Source organism: Physeter macrocephalus, chromosome 17, assembly GCF_002837175.3.
Source record: "Physeter macrocephalus isolate SW-GA chromosome 17, ASM283717v5, whole genome shotgun sequence".
Taxonomy (NCBI): domain Eukaryota; kingdom Metazoa; phylum Chordata; class Mammalia; order Artiodactyla; family Physeteridae; genus Physeter; species Physeter macrocephalus.
The window spans coordinates 2,987,181-3,007,058 of record NC_041230.1 but is presented as its reverse complement, the minus strand read 5'-3'; the positions used below and the strand labels follow the sequence as shown (position 1 = coordinate 3,007,058).

The window sequence follows — 19,878 nt, the reverse complement described above, 5'->3', positions numbered from 1 at the left end:
GTGACATCATACGATATTTCTCTTTCTCTGTAAGACTTACTTCTCTCAGTATGACAATCTCTAGGTCCATCTATGTTGCTGCAAATGGCATTATTTCATTCTTTTTTATGGCTGAGTAATATTCCACTGTATATATGTACCACAAGTTCTTTATCCATTCCTCTGTTGATGGACATTAGGTTGCTTCCAGGTCTTGGCTATTGTAAACAGTGCTGCAGTGAAAATTGGGGTGCATGTATCCTTTCAGACCATGGTTTTCTCTGGATATATGCCCAGGAGTGGGACTGCAGGATCATATGGTAGCTCTATTTTTAGTTTTTTAAGGAACTTCCATACTGTTCTCCACAGTGGCTGTACCAATTTACATTCCCACTGACAGTGAAGGAGGGTTCCCTTCTCTCCACACCCTCTCCAGCATTTATTGTTTGTGGATTTTTTGATGATAGCCATTTTGACTGGTATGAGGTGATATCTCATTGTAGTTTTGATTTGCATTTCTAGTAATTAGCAATGTTGAACAGCTTTTCATGTGCCTCTTCTGTATGTCTTCTTTGGAGAAATGTCTATTTAGGTCTTCTGCCCATTTTTTTATTGGGTTGTTTGTTTTGATGATACTAAGCCTCATGAGCTGTTTGTAAATTTTGGAGACCAATCCCTTGTCGGTCATATCATTTGCAAATATTTTCGCCCATTCTGTGGGTTGTCTTTTCGTTTTGTTTACGGTTTCCTTTGCTGTGCAAAAGCTTTTGAGTTTAATTAGGTCCCATTTGTTTTTTTAGTTCCATTACTCTGGGAGACTGATCAAAAAAAAATATTGCTGCGAGCGGGCTTTCTCTAGTTGCGGCCAGCGGGGGCTACTCTTCGTTGTGGTGCACAGGCTTCACCCTGCGGTGGCTTCTCTTGTTGCAGAGCATGGGCTCTAAGCGCACGGGCTCAGCAGTTGTGGCAGGCAGGCTCAGTAGTTGCGGCACGCAGGCTCAGTAGTTGCGGCACGCAGGCTCAGTAGTTATGGCTCGCGGGCTCTAGAGCGCAGGCTCAGTAGTTGTGGCGCACAGGCTTAGCTGCTCTGTGGCATGTGGGATCTTCCCAGACCAGGGCTGGAACCTGTGTCCCCTGAATTGGCAGGCGGATTCTTAACCACTGTGCCACCAGGGAAGTCCCTCATCTAAGAGTTTTATAGTGTCTGGTCTCACATTTAGGTCTTTAATCCATTTTGAGTTTACTTCTGTGTATGGTGTTAAAGAATGTTCTAATTTCATTTTTTTAGATGTAGCTGTCCAGTTTTCCCAGAACCATTTATTTTATTTTTTTAATTGTTTTTTTTCTTTCCTGCTCACTTCTACTTTTTGAAATATTTATTTATTTATTTATATTTTATTTTTGGCTGAGTTAGGTCTTCGTTGCTGCTCACAGGCTTTCTCTAGTTGTGGCGAGCAGGGTCTACTCTTTGTTGCAGTGCGCAGGCTTCTCACTGCGGTGACTTCCCTTGGTGCAGAGCATGGGCTCTAGGTGCACGGGCTTCAGTAGTTGGGGCTCATGGGCTCTAGAGCGCAGGCTCAGTAGTTGTGGCACACGGGCTTAGTTGCTCTGCGGCATGTGGGATCTTCCCAGACCAGGGCTTGAACCCATGTTCCCTGCATTGGCAGGCGGATTCCTAACCACTGTGCCACCAGGGAAGTCCCTAGGTTTGTTTTTGTAGGTCTTTTTTCTTTTCTTCCTCTTTTGTTCTCTTGTGGTTTGATGACCATATTTAGTGTTGTATTTGGATTGCTTTTTCTTTTGTGTGTGTCTCTACTGCAGTTTTTGGGTTTTCTGTTCCCATGAGGTTTTGATATAGCAGTCTATATGTGTACAAGGTTGTTTTAAGTTGTTGGTCTCTTCCCTGCCTAGAGGAGTTCCTTTAGCATTTGCTGCATAACTGGTCTGGTGGTGCTGAATTCTCTTAGCTTTTGCTTGTCTGTAAAATTTTTGATTTCTCCATCAAATCTGAATGAGAGCCTTGCTGGGTAGAGTATTCTTGGTTGTAGGTTCTTCCCTTTCATCACTTTAAATACATCATGCCACACTCTTCTGGCCTGCAGAGTTTCTGCTGAGAAATCAGCTGATAACCTTATGGGAGTTCCCTTATATGTTATTTGTTGTTTTTCCCATGTTGCTTTTTTTAAAAAAAAATAAATTTAATTACTTATTTATTTTTGGCTGCATTGGGTCTTTGTTGCTGTGCACAGGCTTTCTCTAGTTGCGGTGAGCAGGGGCTACTCTTCGTTGCTGTGCATGGGCTTCTCATTGCATTGGCTTCTCTTGTTGTGGAGCATGGGCTCTAGGTGCATGGGCTTCAGTAGTTGCAGCACACGGGCTCAGTAGTTGTGGCTCGCAGGCTCTAGTGTGCAGGCTCAGTAGCTGTGGCACATGGGCTTAGCTGCTCTGCAGCATGTGGGATCTTCCCGGACCAGGGCTCGCACCAGTGTCCCCTGCATTGGCAGGCAGATTCTTAACCACTGTGCCACCAAGGAAGTCCTCCCATTTCACTTTTAGTATTTTTTCTTTGTCTTAATTTTTGTCAGTTTGATTACTATATGTCTCAGCGTGTTCCTCCTTGGGTTTATTCTGCCTGGGACTCTCTGCACTTCCTGGACTTGGGTGACTGTTTCCTTTCCCAGGTTAGAGAATTTTTCAGCAATTATCTCTTCAAATATTTTCCTAGGTCCTTTCTCTCTCTCTTCTCCTTCTGGAACCAGTACAAGGTGAATGTTAGGGCATTTAATGTTGTCCCAGAGGTCTCTTAGACTAACTTCATTTCTTTTCATTCTTTGTTCTTTATTCTGCTCTGCAGCAGTGATTTCCACCATTCTGTCTTCCAGGTCACTTATCTGTTCTTCTGCCTCAGTTATTCTGCTATTAATTCCTTCTAGTGTATTTTTCATTTCAGTTATTGTGTTGTTCATCTCTGTTTGTTCTTTAGTTCTTCTTGCTTTGTTAAACATTTCTTGCATTTTCGTCATTCCTTTTCCAAGATCCTGGATCATCTTCACTATCATTATTCTGAATTCTTTTTCTGGAAGGTTGCCTATCTCCAATTCACTTAGCTGGTTTTCTGGGGTTTTATCTTTTTTTTTTTTTTTTTTTTGTGGTATGCGGGCCTCCCCCTGCCGTGGCCTCTCCCGCCGCGGAGCACAGGCTCCGGACGCGCAGGCCCAGCGGCCACGGCTCACGGGCCCAGCCGCTCCGCGGCACGTGGGATCCTCCCAGACCGGGGCGCGAACCCGGCTCCCCTGCATCGGCAGGCGGACGCACAACCACTGCGCCACCAGGGAAGCCCCGGGGTTTTATCTTGTTCCTTCATCTGGGACATAATCCTCTGCCTTTTCATTTTTTCTGTCTTTCTGTGATTGTTGTTTTTGTTCTGCAGCCTGCAGGATTGTAGTTCTTCTTGCTTCTGCTGTGTGCCCTCTTGGGCATCGTTTTAAAATCTTATCCAATTTTTCATTTGTGGAGCATCTTGGACATGTAAATGGATGACTTTCAACAAATCTGGGGACTTCCCTGATGGTCCAGTGGTTAAGACTTTGCCTTCGCCAGGGGGTGCAGGTTCAATACCTGGTCAGGGAGCTAAGATCCCACATGGCTCAGTGCCAAAAAATAAATAAGTAAGTAAGTAAGTAAATAAATAAATAAATAAAGCAGAAGCAATATTATAACAAATTCAATAAAGACTTTCAAAAAGTGGTCCACATCAAAAAAAAATCTGTAAAATGGTCAGTATTTAGCGCCTCAAAAAATTTTTTTTGTTCATTGATATCATTCTCCTTTTGCTGGGAGAGCAATGATATAAATGGCCTCACAGATCCTGGGTGTGTGTTCATTTTAAAAAATCTTTGCTTCCGGGCTTCCCTGGTGGCGCAGTGGTTGAGAGTCTGCCTGCCGATGCGGGGGGCGTGGGTTCGTGCCCCGGTCCGGGAGGATCCCACATGCCGCGGAGCGGCTGGGTCCGTGAGCCGTGGCCGCTGGGCCTGTGCGTCCGGAGCCTGTGCTCCGCGACGGGAGAGGCCGCGGCAGTGAGAGGCCCGCGTACCGCAAAAAAAAAAAAAAAAAAAAAAAAAAAAAATCTTTGCTTCCAACCTATGCTCTTACCCCATGCCTGGAGAAAGAATTCACAGAATGAGATGAAGAGTTCTGCCCAGGGGAGGAAGGGGCACTGAGGAGGCAGAACTGACTCCGAAGTTTTGAAGAAGGGAGATGAAAAAAGATGGTGCTGAATTATAAGCACAAGGAAGTCAGTGAAGGGAAATGTTTGGGGAAAAGAAACTCCAGTCCCAGGTCAGGAGGCAGGGCTGTGCTTCACTCTAAAGAACGCGGTCAGTCTTCCAAGCATCTCCCCACGTGTCCCTCTCTCCTGGGGTCACCCCATTTATGACCACCCCGTTGGCTCCTCCAGGCAACCAAGGCAGAGAGTGGGAGCGCTTTCAATTCCCCAGTATCCTGCACTTCACATCCAACCACCAAATCCACACGCTGTGCCCCTTGAGCCCTTCTTAACAATGTCCCTGATCCATCGCAAGGCTCAGGACATCTTGTCTGTTTCATCACATCAGCCTCCTTCCTGGTCCTCCAATCCAGGCTCCACTCCTGACTCCAGCTCATTCCTCTCACCACCTCCAAAGGACTCTTCCTATAACCGCATCGGATCTGAACCTGCCCTGCTCAAAACCCTTCCAACAGTTTCCACCTTCGAAACAAAGTCAAGGTGCATCATCTGATATTCCAGGCTGTGAATGATCAGCTCCAGCAAATGCTGCTCTCCCTCCCCAGGCAAACTCATCACACGTAACCATGTCTCCCCCAAACACACACATACACAGAGCTACTGAACAATTCTGCACCTCCTCAGACTGCCCCGTTAGCCAGTGTGAACGGAGCCATGTCCTTTCCAACCTGCCAGACCAAGAAGCCTTCCTTTTTCATTCCACTCAACTATAAATATATGTTGAGTTATAAGTTCGGGTAAGGTTTATAGGAGAAAACCACATAAATGACTTAAAATACTGGTCAACACATCATCCAGGAGAGAGATTAATGTTGGAATTTTACTATTAATAGAGTTAATTATCAATACAGCCCCCCTGCGTTACATTTTCTATATGGTGGTAATCTTTTTTTTTTTTTTTTTTTTTTTGGTAATCTTTTTATAATAGAAATCTGTTCATACGCTCTGCTGCTTAAAACCTTCCAATTGCTTTAAAGATAAAATCCAAAATACTTACATGGCGCTCAAGACGCTGTGTGGCAAGGCCCCAGCCCTCGCCTAATTGCTCTCAGTCTGAGAACAGCTCAAGATCTTTCTGGTCAAGGATGCCTCCACCACCACCACCACCACCACCCCTGAGCTAACTACTGCTCATCCATCCACCAGAAGGACACCTCACAACCAGGACCCAGGCTTCATGGCGTCTACCTGTTAATGAAACTCATTGTTCCCCGTTTTCTTTTTTCTTCCAACTTGTAGCAGTCTCACAAGACTATAACTGAATTGTTTGCCATGTAAATATTTGCAATGTCTGTTTTCAGTACTCTGGGCCCCAGGAGTCCAGGAAAGGAATCTGTCGGCTTCACCAGTGAATCTCCAGTGTCTGGCACCATGACTGAACGTAGCCCTTGCTCAACAAATACTGACTCATTGGACTAGCTGATGAAAGAAAGGAAAAAAATTTGCATTTACAGAAGCTCAGGAAAGGGAAGTTACTTGTCCCAGATCACACAGCCTACGTAAGAGGCAGAATAAGAATCGCAACAGGTATTGGGGTAGCTCCTGGGCCTGCTTCTTCTAGCCTCATACTCTGGGATGTTATGTCACTCTCTGGATTTGGGTTTGGCGTGAGGAGGTAGGACAGGAAGGCAGAGTGCGTGGGGTCTGGTGAGACCCAGATGTGGTCTGGAGGGTCCCAGAGCCTGCTGTCTCCCGGGCCCCATCCTGCAGGGAGAGCAGCGTGAGGCCCTGGGGGTGCTATTCCTCTTTCTGAGAGGCTGCTATGAAGGAACCCGTAACGTGTAACACAGAGCCTGCACCTTGTCGCCCCCGCGCGTCTGCCTGTCCTGCCGGCTCTGTGGACTGTAAGACACCAGCACGGCTGGGGACCACGGGAGGCACAGCCACGACCCCGACCCTCACTGCCCTTCTCTGCCTCGGTGAGCTTTGGGGAAGCGAGGGGGGAAGGGGCCCCTCTCCTCCCAGGTCTGAAGCGGAGAGACCCCAGGTCTAAGAAGGCTCGGGGGGCGGGCAGAACTTGGTGGGGAGGGCGGAAGTGCTCAGCCCCGGATCTGACCCCAGCACTCAGGGCCCAGACCAGGCCTGGAGCATGTACGATGCGTGCTGGGGGATGGGCGCGCACAGGGAACTCTCTCCCAGGGCTGAGTCGGTGCCCACGGAACCAGGTCCAGGCAGGTGAGTCCCCGCCAGACCTCCTGGTCATCTGGGGGGAACACAGCGGGTCTGGAATGATGGTGACCTGTCTGGGAGGGGCTGGGGAATGACAGCTGGGGAAACTGAGGGGAGAAGGGCACCCCTAACCCTTCAGGTCTGATCCCTTTCCAGGGGTCCTCCCCAAACCCTCCATCTGGGCTGACCCAGGTGTCACGGTCACCAAGGGAAGCCCTGTGACCAGCTGGTGTCCGGGCTCTCTGAGGGCTGATGTCTACCGTCTGTATAGAGAGAGGCCCTCCGGACTCTGGGAGGCCAAGGCCCCACAGGACTCCAGTGACAAGGCCAGTTTCCCCTTTGAATCCGCGAGCTCAAGCACTGCACGGCGGCATCAGTGTGTCTATCGCAGCAGGAAAGACAGGTCAGAGTGGAGTGACCCCCTGCCCCCGGTGGAGACAGGTAGGAGGGAGACCCGGGCCCCGCCCACTGCGGCGGCGTCCTTACAGGCAGGGGAGCAGAGCGTGGGCTCAGGGGGACGGCGTCTCCCCTCGCAGCCCACAGCTGCGGTGAGCGGGGTGAGGGTCCCCTTTGACCCAGCCCCTTCCCCGCCCTCAGGGGTGCGCAGAGCCCCTCCCCCTCAGCCCAGCCGCGCCCCCTGGTGGCCTCAGGAGGCAGCGTGTCCCTGGCACGCAGCTCCCGGTTTGCAGCGGGCACTCTGCACCTGCTGAAGGAGGGAGGAGCTGACCCGCCCGACACCGGACATCGAGGACCCATGGGAGGGGACAGGCCGTGTGCCCTGTGGGCCCCGGGAGCGCCTCCCGTGGGGGGACCTGCGGATGCTATGATTCTCCCAGCTCCCTGCACATGTGTGGTCACACCCCAGTGACCCTCTGCCTCTCCGGCTCACAGGTGAGGGCCCCCAGCCCCATCATCTCCTGGACCCCTGACCTGAGCCTTGTGCCCAGTGAGCCCTGGGGTGATGGGGGGTCAGGGGCAGTGGCCTCCTGGGGCAGAACCACTGGCGGGAGGCCTGGGAGGGACCAGGGAGAACTCCCACTGCAGCCCCAGTGAGCAATGTGGGGTGTGCGTGCCCCTCGGTGCCACTGTCCCTTCTCTGCAGGCGTGTGCAGGGAGCCCTCCCCCTCAGCCCAGCCGGGCTCGCTCGTGCTCCGTGGAGACAGCCTGACCGCTGGTGAGGAGCCCCTGTCCTGCCCCATGTCCTGACTGTCTGCTCAGGGTGCTGGGCCCAGGCTCACTCCTGGTGGAGATGGGGTCCTGGGAGGGGGTCCTAGAGCAGACACTGAGATAGGGCAGCGGTCCAGGGAGAGCGAGAAAAATGGAGCGCGTGCCGGGAGATAAGAGAGACCCACACAGAGGGGCTGGGAGCAGCTGAGAGGGGGTCACAGACAGGGTCCCTGGAGAGAGGATGGTGGTCCCTCAGCTCAGGGTCAAGGGTGTGTTGGGGGTGGCTCTCCACACATCCCGACCTTCCTCGCCCCCAGGAATGTACAGGACACCCTCCTCTCAGCCCAGCCGGGACCTCCAGCGCCCTGGGGAGAGAACACGACCCTGCAGTGTGGCTCTGAGGTCTGCTCCGATCCCCTCCATCTGTCCAAGGAGGGGTCACTCGCTCCTCCCCAGATCCTTCGTCTGCAGGACACGGCTCCACCCTCTCAGAACAACTTCACCTTGAGTCCTGTGACCTCAGCCCACAGTGGGACCTACACGTGCTACAGCTCACTCACACCTCCCCCTCCCTGATGTCACAGCCCAGCGACCCCTGGAGCTCTTGATCTCAGGTGAGGGACCCCAGCCCTGGCCCTCTGTGTGTTCCTGGTCAGTTCAGGGTCCTGTCCCCAGCTCTGGGCTGGGCTGGGAGTGAGGGGGTCACAGAAGGAGGGGAATCAACAGTAAAGGGATGGAAAAAGCCAGAGCAACTCCCTTCCCTGCACCATCCTCATCCTCATCCCTGGGGTCCAGACATGTTCCAGGTGGTAGAGAAGACTCGGGGCTGACCAGAAGGGGAAAGGACCAGAGCCCCCCCATCTCCATCCTCCTCTGGTCCCCAATCCTCGCAGCCCCTCACCCTGAGAGAACAACCCAGGAGCGGGTGGCTAGCAGAGGCCTCAGTCCCCAAGGGACCAAGATCACAGGCCCTGGCACAGCTTGTGTCCCGGCGGGGCTGGAAGTCGGGCAGAGATGCGGGGAAACCAAAGGGCTCTGGGGCTCTGAGGCTGGTGGATGAAGGGTGGGGGGCATGGAGAGGGAATGACCCCTCGGGGGCCATCCTGGGGCAGGAGCAGCAAGGCTGATAAGGATCGAAGCAGCCCCTGACCCCTCACCCCCGTCCTGACCGCCAGGAGGCTCTGAAGCTGGGGTCCTTCCTCCCACGGAGCCAGGCCCGCAGACGGCTGAGTGAGCGTCTCCGTGGGGAGGTGGTGGTGGGAGGAGCTCAGTCTGGTCTTGGCTCAGCCACTTCCCGAGTTAATGGCCCGAGGAAAGCCCCTTCTTCTCGCTGGGACCCACTTCCCCGAGTGCCAAGGGCAGGAAGTCTGCTCCGACACTCTGCGTGGGGACGGTGTGTGAGCCCTCCCCCTCAAGGTCAGGGGCTTCAACCCTCCAGGGAGCAGCCGTGGGGTCGGGGAAAGAACACGGCCTGGAGGTCACACCGCTCTGCTACTTCCCCAGCCGGGGATCTTGGCCGAGTCGTGTTCCTCGCAGAGTCCGAGGCTCACCCTGCGTGGAGGAGCCCTCAGCACAGGCCCTGTTGAGAGCTCAGGAAGGCCAGAGCCTCCGGCCTGCCCCTCCCAGACACACACACCCTTGTCCACACGGGCCCCGCGGGGGGATGCCAGGCCTCTGCAGAGACGGGACAGATCTGGGCTCGGCTGGCAGAGGAGGAGGGACAGGTCTCTGCGCTGGTGTTCTGCCTGGAGGCAACAGCATTAAAAAAAAAATAATTTAAAAAAAATACAAGGGAGCCCACAGTCCTGGGTTCCAACCCCAGCTCTGCCACATCCAGGCTGGGTGACCTGGGGCATGTGCGTTTCCTGTCTGTGTCTCAGTCTCCTCATCTGTAAAGTCGGTGGGAGTGACAGTCACTGTTGCATGACTGTTGTGAAAGTTAGAGGAGATGAATGCACAGACCCCAGCACGAGTCTGCACACAGTAGGCGCTCAATTAAATGGCACCATAAAATGGGTGCGGTGGGTGAGAGGAGATGAATGCACAGACCCCAGCACGAGTCTGCATACAGTAGGCGCTCAATTAACTGGCACCACTGGCTCACTCATGACGTCACTGGTGCCCAGGTCTCAAATGGTACCTGAACGTCCTGATCGGGGTCTCGGTGGCCTCCGTCCTGCTGTTCCTCGTCCTCCTCTTCCTCCTCGTCCGACACCGGGGTCAGGGAAGACGCAGGAAGTCCGGTGAGTAGGGAACGGGGTGACCCAGGCCCCTGCAGGTGGTGGGCTTAGGGCACCAGCCAAAGGGAAACCTAAGAGACGCGTGAAGTCAGGTTAGAAAACCCCTCCAGCATCTCTGAATGAGAAAATCTAAAAAGAAGAGATTAAATATGAGTGTACACATATTTTAAAGTATTCTTTCGATTTTTTTAAACTTACGAAATGTTTGAAAACACATGCAAGTTTTGTATTTTATGGTTTAGATTTTTCTTTTGAATTCTTTATGGAGGTGGGAGGGGATTATAATCTTATCAGTTTGTAGGCCCTCGCAGATCTTACTGTAACCCTAGAGAAGGGTTCTGGGGTGGGTTGGAGGCCGATTCCTAACTTCCTGCAGCGGCCGCAGCATCAGGGCTCGAGGACAGAGGCCCGCAGAAGAGGCAAGACCTCTCCCAAAGACTCCCACCCCGCCCAGCCTGCGCGCAGCTCCCGCACTGGCCCTCACACTCCTCTCTCCTCCCCCAGCTCCAGCCCAGCTGCTGACGTCCAGGAAAGCTTGTATAAGGGGAAGAGGGGCCATCCAGGGGGCAGGAGACAGGGGCAGACAATGTGGAAGGGCAGTGGACACCAGGGAGTGGTTGGGAAGGGTTCTGGGCTTGGGGATGTGAGAGCTCGAATCTGATACTGTGTGGCCTTGGCCACATCACTGATCTCTCTGGACATCTGCTGTGTGACATGTCAGGGAATCTCGGCAAGAGATGGGACCCCCTTGTTCTGTCCCCACCGGACGCTGTCATGGAGGACCCACAGCCGGAGGATGGCAGGCGGCTGGACAGTCAGGTCAGCTCCCCCAATCCTGACCAGGGCACCCACACCTCCTTGTTCAGATGTTAAATCCAGCGGACACTGAACCCTGAGGCCACTCAACACCTGGCAGCCTCTCCCTTCTGGAAGCACCTGCCCTGTGGGCTGCTGCAACCCCACACCTGGTCTCCTCTGAACTTCAAGGTGTTGAACGCTCAGGTCGAGCTGGCAGGGCTGAAGGTTAGGGCTAAGAGTCTGTGCCCCGCACACAAAGGGGCTAAATCCAATCCTGGGGCTGCAGAGAGGCCCAGAGGGGATGCCTTCTAAACTCGAGGATTCTAAAATACTCGCTCAGCCCTTGGCTGTTCCGGGTTGGGTGAACCCCAGCAACGTACCTCGAGCGTTGGTTAACTGGGGTGAGGATCGGCTCCTGTTCACACTCTGGCGAACCCTAGCTCCCTCCCAGGCCGCAGCGGGGTCTGACTGTCCCTCCATGTTGAGGGCGCCACACCCAATTCCTATCTCCAGTCCTGCCCTCTCCCCTGCCCCAAACCTACACAACCAGTCACAGGAATTTCAACTTCCTTCACTTCCCTCCTCCCTGAGGCTCAAAGCTACAGGGACTGAAGGAAAGATTCAGAGACCAGCCCTCACCGACTCCAGCAGAGCCCTGATGACTAAGACCACCAAGGAGTGCCTCCTTTCCTCCCGGGCCCCCAGGCTTCCCCCACCCAACCACCCTCCCTCCCTCCCTCCCTCTCCCCCACACCAGGCCACCGCATCTGAAGCCCCCCAGGATGTGACCTATGCCCAGCTGAACCCCTCGACCCTCAGAAGGGAGACTGCACCCCCTGCCTCCCAGTCAGGGGAGCCCCCAGCAGAGCCCAGCGTGTATGCTGCTCTCGCCTTACGCTAGCCCAGGAAGGACCCTGACCCCACGCTCCGGGGACCGGATTTCAGGGACCCCCAGGAGCTGCCCCCATGAATGCTTATAATGAACTCCAGCCAGCCTGGAGTCCTGACACAAACCACCAGGAGCTTCTGAGACCTCCTGGAAGCCAACGGCTTCCAGAACTCCATGGACATCACAGCTGATTTTATGGTCCCAACCAAGGGTCCTGACCTCAAGGACCCTACAGAACTGCCGTCAACACCTTGGGGTGAGGGAGGCCTACCACCCAGCCCAAGTAGGCCGCGAGGACTTGGATTCTTCTGCAGGCTTCACAGCGACCTCGCAAAGAACCCTGAGCCCTCACTGAGAAGCTGGCCACTTACATCACAGCCGCAAATCCCCCAGACCGGGAGTAGCGTGCCCTGTGGCTGCAGCTGCTGAGAGGCCGCTCAATTCCAAGTGTTCCGCATTTCCTGAGACCAAGCCCCTTCCTCCCCTGCCTGAGGCAGCTTCTCAAACAGAGAAAAGGGAAGCCTGCCTCCCTCGGGACCAAGAATATCATCAGAAACTCCAAATGCAAGGGGAGGGGCAGGGTTCCCCTGCATCCTCTGCCTGGAAATGACTCCTCGCCCCACATGCAAATGGGTGGCTGAGAATTTCCTTCTGGTTTTGTCTTAAAGAACCTTCCTCATAATACTACTGGTCTCCCTGCTGTGGTAAGTTATGTGAAGAGATGTTTGTCAGGACACGGTAGCCCAGCCCTAAGGGGAAAAGGACCACCATCTTGCAGGTGGTCCCAAGTACCTGAACAAAGGCGACCAGGCCCCTCTGTGCATGTGTGGAAACCCGCTGAAGGACGCAGCCTGCACTTCCCACTACAGAAGGCTTGTGTTCAGAGCAGGGAGGCAAAGAGGCACACCAATAAACACCAGTTCTGCAGTGTTGATGCTGTTTTATTATCTGGCCGGAAAACTAGACACTCAGCCCAGGCCAGGCGGGGCTGGGCGGGCCTAATCCTCCTCCTCGTCATCGCCAGCTCCAGCCCCGCCCTGGCCCTTCTTGGCGTTCTTCCTCTTCACGCGGCCTGGGCGGCCGCCCCCATATGGAGATCGGAGGGAGAAGTCGATGTGCTTCTGGGAGTCCAGGCGGACAATGAAGGACGGGATGTTCACCACCTGCTTGCGGACCCTGCAGGGGGGCAGGGGGGGAGGACAGGGCAACAGGACGCTGCTCTCCTCTGCCTGTGCTTCGCGGCTGGCGGGGCTGGTGCTACAGAGCTGCGCTGACTCTGAAGCGATACACAGGAAGGGCATTCCTGACCCTAAGGAATTGCTGTGTGTTCCGGAGAGCTTTCAGGCATCACCTAATTCACACCAATGCATCCACCTTTACGTTCACACCTCACAGAAGGGAGAGAGCAATTCAGAAGTAACCCACGAGACCAGAGCGAATGAGATGAGGTGGCAGCATACAACCCCAAGACCTGCTTTTCAGATACACAACTGTGCCAGACATGTCACATATTCTCAACTGTGTGTGTCACACACTGAGCTTTATCAGCAGGTGTAGTTTCATTGTCTTCGAAGCAGCAACCCGAAAGGATAGGGGTTGTTTCATTTCAGACAAGCAACGTGAGAGGCTCCTGCCCTTGGGTCACGGGGCTAACGAAAGGCTGCGGCAGAAATTCCAAGGCTGCGGCAGAAATTCCGTACGCGTGTATCCCGCCCACTTACTACACAGCTCACCTGGGCCTCATGAACGGGGTCCAGTTTACAAAGGGTAAACTGAGTACTCAGATAAAGACCCATCTGGCCTCTGGCCTTCACTGTGGCAGCTGCCACCACGAGCTTCGGACCTTGGCCTGTGGTGAACTCAGCAGATTAAGGCCGACAGGAGAGTGCACTGTGGTGACCAGGGCCTGGGGTGGCTTCGCAAGGGCCCACTACACAGCCCGACCCACCCAAGTCAGTTAGCCCCCGTGACTCCTCTCAACTGGACACCAAGGGCTGTTACCTGTCCAGCTACCTGCACGCCTCGTAGAAGCCTTCGCAAGGTGTACGGCTCCAGCCGCAGTGACCCTTGCGCTGGGCTACGGGGGGGATGAGGCTGCCCCCAGCTCCCCCATGAGCTGTTTGTAGGGGGTCAATCTGTACCCTCAAGGGGAGCCCACACCTTCATCGCCTCCAAGGGCTGCACAGGAGATAGGGACAGCGGCTTAGTGAGGGCAACCATCAGAGGGGATGGGGTGGGGAAGGCTCAGGGAGCCCGGAGGTGGTACCTGATATGGCGCTGGCGGATCAGCACACGGGCATGGTGGATGGACTTGGCCAGGCCCAGCTTGAAGACCTGGGTCTGCAGGCGCCTCTCCAAGAAGTCCTCAATCTTCAGGCCCAAGATGTAATCCAGCTTCATCTTGCCCTCGTCCAGCACCCCGATACGGACGAGTCGCCGCAGCAGGGCGTTGCCTGGTAAGAGGGGAAGGCAGGCCTGCCTCAGCATTCTGGCCGACCTCAGACTTCTGGGTTCCGATCCCCCACCTCCCAATCATGGTGGTGGGACGAAGTAGGAAGTAAGAGCTAATTCTGACACAGGACTCAACATGCTATTACATGAGCCACTGTGACTAAGGGAATCCTCACGCGACCCTAAGGCAGGTGGCTACATACAACTCTGCTCACCTGAAAAAGGAAGAACCTTCCAGAGTTGTTGGGAAGAGTAAATGAGACAACCCCCTTGAAAGGCTTAGTATTCATCTGCAAAAGTCTAAGTGCTGCTGTTCCTAAACTATTCCTCCCATAACACAGCAGAGCGGCTAAGAGCGAATACTCTAGAGTCAAGAAAGCCCTACTAATCAAATGAGGTTAAACCACCTTCCGTATCTATAATATTAGAACGGTATCAGAACCAATATTATACGCCTGAAAAAACTGGGCATACATTTAAGCTGAGTACACGTCATCCATTTTAACATTCTGAGATTTTCTACTAAAAAGATGGTGTGGACCTAACAATGCCTGGCATAAAGTAATCCAGCAGAGGTCAGCTTCTCCCTTTTACACAACTCTACTTTCAGGAGGCCTCGCTACTCCCTGTCCATGGGCATCCAAAGCTCCCCCCAGGACAGCTCTTGGAATGCTGTGGGCAAACCCCTTCCCCCAGGCTCACACTCACGGTGCTCTTATCACCACACAGGATTATCACTAACACACTGACACTGGGTAAAAGCACCATTACCACCCATCCCCTCCCTTGCCCCCAGGCAAAGCTTGAAGGAAAGATGGCTCACTGTGATGACAAAGTCTTCCTAGCAGACCAGAATCTAAATGCAGAAACATACTATACGTACTATATACCTTTCCCAACACCCCAGGTCATAATATGCACTGAATAAATGCTGAACACAAAACAAGGATATTCTCCCATTTACAACTGCATAAAAGATGAAAACCCTACACAATGAAAAACATAAGACACTGATGAAAAGAATTAAAGACACAAATAAATGGAAAGATAGTTAAAATGCCCATCTACCTAAAAGCAATATACAGATTCAATGCAATCCCTATCAAAATTCCAATGCCATTTTTCACAGAGAAAGAACAAAGAACCCTAAATTTTTATGGTACCACAAGGCCCTGAACAGCTAAAGCCAATCTTAAGAACAAAGCTGTATACATCACAAAGCTACAGTAATCAAAACAGTATGATATTGGCATAAAAAACACATCAAGGGAACAGAATAAAGATCCCAGAAATAAACCCACACAAATTAAAGGTCAATTTACAACAAAGGAGCCAGAAATCTATAACGGGGAAAGAAAACTCTCGTCAATAAATGGTGTCGGGAAAACTGGACAGTCACATGCAAGAATGAAACTGGACCCCTACCATATCCTGTACACAAAAATTAACTCAAAATCGGGAATTCCCAGGCAGTCCAGTGGTTAGGACTGTGCTTTCACTGGCGTGGCCCAGGTTCCTCAATCCCTGGTCGGGGAACTAAGATCCTGCAAGCTGTGTGGCGGGGTCGGGGAGAAACTCAAAATGGATTAAAGACTTGAATGTAAGACCTGAAACCATGAAACTCCTAGAAGAAAACATAGGCAGTAAGGTGCCTGACATACCTTAGAGATGAATTTTTTTGGATTTGACCCTAAAGCAAAGGCTACAAAAGCAAAAATCAACAAGTGGGACCACACCAAAAAAGCTTCTGCACAGCAAAAGAAATTAACGAAATGAAAAGGCAACATACAGAATGGGAGAAAATATTTGCCAGGCATGTACCTCATAAGGGGTTAATACTCAAAATATGTAATGAACTCATACAACTCAAGAGCAAAAATGGACTTCCCTGGTGGCGCAGTGGTTAAGAATCCGCCTGCCAACGCAGGGGACACGGGTTCGAGCGCTGGTCCGGGAAGATCCCACATGCCGCGGAGCAACTAAGCCCGCGCGCCACAGCTACTGCGCCTGCGCTCCAGAGCCCGCGGGCCACAACTACTGAAGCCTGAGCGCCTAGAGCCCGCGCTCCGCAAGAGAAGCCACCGCAACGAGAAGCCCGCGCCCCGCAACGAAGAGCAGCCCCCGCTCCCCGCAACCAGAGACAGCCCGTGAGCAGCAACGAAGACCCAACGCAGCCAAAACCAAATAAATCTATAAAAAATTATTAAAAACCCCCCCAAAACAAACACCTCAATTAAAATATGGGAAGACGATCGGAATAGACATTTCGCCAGACACACAGGCGGCCAAAAGCACAGGCAAAGGCGCTCAACATCGCTAACCATCAGGAAAATGCAAACCAGAGCCACAATGAGACCTTAAACTTCTCGTCACAAGAAAAAGTTTTAAAACTATAAAATTATGAGCACCTGAAACTAGTATAATAATTATAAATTATACCTCGATTTAAAAGAGACATGATATTCAAAGAGTAATATAAAAACACATTCAAAGGTAAACAAGAGTGAGTTTGGGATTATCTACCAGTTTGGACACTTCATGCCTTTTTATCCTTACATAGAAAATAGAAACTTGACAACAATTCAACCTGTATTTACTTCAAAAATATATTTCGTATTCACTATTAAACCACCTACACCCTCAAACAATGGGGAGGGTCATCAATACAGAAAACCCTTATTTGGTACGAAGACAAAAATAGCACGGATAAACTCTGCCTCTTCAACAGGATCATGTCCAACTACTAAAAATTGTTACATGGGCTCCATTTGGCCAAAGCATTAACAATCAGTTGTCCTTTTTTTTAGACTAGTTTTATCTATCTATCCATCTATTTACTTTTATTTGGTTGTGCCAGGTCTTAGTTGAGGCAGGCCGGCTCCTTAGCTGCAGCTCGAGGGCTCCTTAGTTGTGGCATGCGAACTCAGTCGCGGCATGCATGTGGGATCTAGTTCCCTGACCGGGGATCGAACCCAGGGCCCTGCATCGGGAGCGTGGAGTCTTAACCACTGGAAGCCCCCCAGAATCAGTTTTTAAAACGTAAAAGCCAAACCAATAAATTTTTTAAAAACGTAAGCCAGTGGGCACCTCAGTGGCAAAGGGGCGCTTGTCACTATGGCATGCGGCAAGCCTGTAAGTGCCTTAGTTTCTAATGTGAAAAATAGATGTAATACCTGTCCTCCTTAAGCTGGTAAGGAAGTTCATACCTGTTAAGTGACTGAATGAACCAGTAAGGCTTTTTATCAGATGAGACTCTCACACCTTAGTGGGAAAGGCTGCATCCGAAGCAAGGCAAGGCTGTAGCAGCGAGCAAACACCTCAGAGCTTGCAGGCTCCTCCCTCCCCATCCCAGGAATCTAAAGAGCTTCATTCACTAGAAAGTGTACCACCTGACGCTTCCCTCTTGCAACTTCCACTTCCACCCCGGAAACCCAAATAATCCCTGGACGCTTGCCTCTCACCCTGCCCTATGCCATCTCTGTCACATGACTGCTTATCACCTAAGTTTCTCTGTGATTATCTCTATCTTCACCAAGTTCCCCCTGAAACCAGAACCAGCTGCGGTCTGTCCCCCAGACTCAGGGATGAAGTCCCACCCAATACCAGTGTCCATGGGGGAGATTCCTCCATTATCATGAGACTGTCAAAGGAGTTTATGAACTAACAAAAGTTTAAGAATGAAAACCTCTCACATCCTTGGGCCTAGGACAAATGAAACTGACAAATGTGTGGTAGTTAGTTAAACACGCTCCAAGCCTTTCTCAACCTCTAATATGGATGACCAGTCATGCTTAACAGCGAGGAGTGTAACAGCACTTCCTTCCTTAGTCAGTTTGCGAGAAAAATCAGACTAGCAACCCTGATTTGAGAATAAAAAGCCAGGTGTCCAAGGAAGCCTGGTGGGTTTCCCAGCCCCTCCTGCTTTTCACCAGAAATCAAGATTTCCCAGGAACAGGTAAAAAGCAAGTTATCAAGATGACACCTAGGTAGTGGCCAATTTTAGAGGCAACTAAAAACAAGTTGTAGACACTTTGAGTAAACTTCATGTTGTGTTAAGTTTTATCCCAATAAAAACTGTTACAAAAAAACAAACAAGATACAGAACCACCTACAGCCAAACTCACATCTGTTAGAATCACAAACTATGTATGTATGTACGTATACGTATGTATGTAAGTTTGTGTATACGTATATCTTCCACACCAGGATACAATGTAGAACACACTAACCAAGTCTGATTACTACTTACATTTAGACACTGTTTCAACTTTTGGTGATGTTCTCTAAGCTTCCCCTGGACTCCTCATTCCATCCCCATCGCTGAACTCACCTGAACTCTGGAGCCTGCCCTCCAGTCCCACCTATGGTGGAAGGCCTCTGACCATTTGCTCATTTGAAAAAGAGTATTATCGGTACCTGCTATGAGGCTGCTTGTGCAGATTAAATAATGTACACCAAGAGCTTAGAAAAAGGCATTCAGTGAGCCTTATAAAATACCAGCTATTTTAATATTTTTGCCACTTGACAATCTAAAAGGTCCTACTAAAATTTGATGTCAATCATTCCTTCCAAAGGCCCTCCATTAACTCCCCATCTCAAAGTAGAAATTTAGAACTTTAAGAGTCTAAAAGATGATAAATTCTGTCACGTGTACCTTACCACAATTTTTTTTAGTCACTGTAATTACTATATGATCTGTACCCTCTCCAAAATCACCTGGAATGTTCTTCCCTGTGAAATCCACAGGTCCTCTCCTGTTCAGACCTTGAGTAAATGTCCTTGACCACCATGTTAAGGCAGGCAAATGTACACAGTAAAGCTCCCTCCCTGCTAAAACCATCCAACATTTCAGAAATTTCAGTCTATTCCCACCCCCAGTGAACAAGACACATAAGCAGCAGTATTGCGTTGCTACACTGTGTACAGCTAGAGGCAGGTGGCGAAGCTTGCTGAGCACTGTTAGTTAGTTCTAAGCAAGAGGAAACTGAAGCCCAATGTTTCACGTACTCACCTTCAAACAGACGCCGCGGGTCTTTCTCATCCAGCGTCAGCAGCTCCCGGGCAGCCTTGCGGATCTTGGCCAGGGTAAATTTGACCCTCCAGACCTCACGTTTGTTCCGGAGCCCATACTCGCCTGAAAAGAATGGGCGAACAAGTTCCGTCCCACGGACTAGTGAAAAGGATTGGTGGTTTCGGGGTACAGAAAATCTAAACAACGAACGATCCCGAATTTGGGGAAGAGGGAGCGGGACACACCGGTGGGATTCCAGCAGAATGAGCACGTGGGCGGCCTCACCCACGTGTTAGCTTCCCCGGCCCGGGAAGCAGAAACCTTGCATTAGCCACTCACCGATCAGCTTCAGCTCTTGGTCGAGGCGGGACTTCTCGAAGGGTCTCCGCGGGGTCACATAGGTTTTGCGACAAACCCAGCTCCGGGCCACCGGCATGCTGGCTCTACTTGCCCGTCTGTGCGGAAAGGAGAGTGAACAGTGAGGACTCGGAGCAGCGCCTGCGCAGTCCCATAACTCAGCTAGAACCTCGCGGCGCGCAGGGAAAATATCGCGAGAACCGTCCCTCAAGCTTTTATAACCGATACCATTCCCACTACTCTCCAACCACCTTCATCTCACCTGCATCTTCTTTAGCGAACTCATTAAAGCTCGGATGGTCCGCAAGACCTTACAACCCACACCCGGAATAAAGAGCACAACAGTACACCTCACCTACGGGCCCCCTCCGGTAACCGAGAAAGAGGCGCACGCGTCCCCCGACCGCGCTCTTATAGCAGCGCCTTCGTCATGTGACGTCAGCACGCGCAGCGCCCGCCTGCACCAATCAGAAAAGACGTTGGCGGGCGGAAAAAGCAATAGAGACGAGAGGTTGGGCCAGAGCGGCGTGCT

The 19,878-nt window shown here is 51.7% G+C and overlaps 1 protein-coding gene and 1 pseudogene across 2 annotated transcripts; one reads left to right on the top strand and one right to left on the bottom strand.

Moving 5' to 3' along the window:
• Window positions 1-7,279: 7,279 nt before the first annotated feature.
• On the top strand, window positions 7,280-11,761 carry LOC114484115 (leukocyte immunoglobulin-like receptor subfamily B member 3; annotated as a pseudogene).
• A 686-nt stretch (window positions 11,762-12,447) lies between these two features.
• Window positions 12,448-19,768, bottom strand: RPS9 (ribosomal protein S9). Of its 2 annotated transcripts, none has more exons than XM_007113066.4 (5): window positions 19,702-19,768; window positions 19,329-19,444; window positions 18,990-19,112; window positions 13,794-13,980; window positions 12,448-12,703 (listed from the first exon to the last, which is right to left on the bottom strand). In XM_007113066.4, exons 2-5 carry the CDS (start codon window positions 19,423-19,425, stop codon window positions 12,526-12,528), a joined length of 585 nt encoding a protein of 194 aa, XP_007113128.1. In that variant the 5' UTR covers window positions 19,426-19,444; window positions 19,702-19,768; the 3' UTR covers window positions 12,448-12,525. The 2 variants fall into 2 exon arrangements, with proteins under 2 accessions (XP_007113128.1, XP_007113129.1); XM_007113067.4 differs by lacking the exon at window positions 19,702-19,768 and adding an exon at window positions 19,609-19,631.
• Window positions 19,769-19,878: the final 110 nt, after the last annotated feature.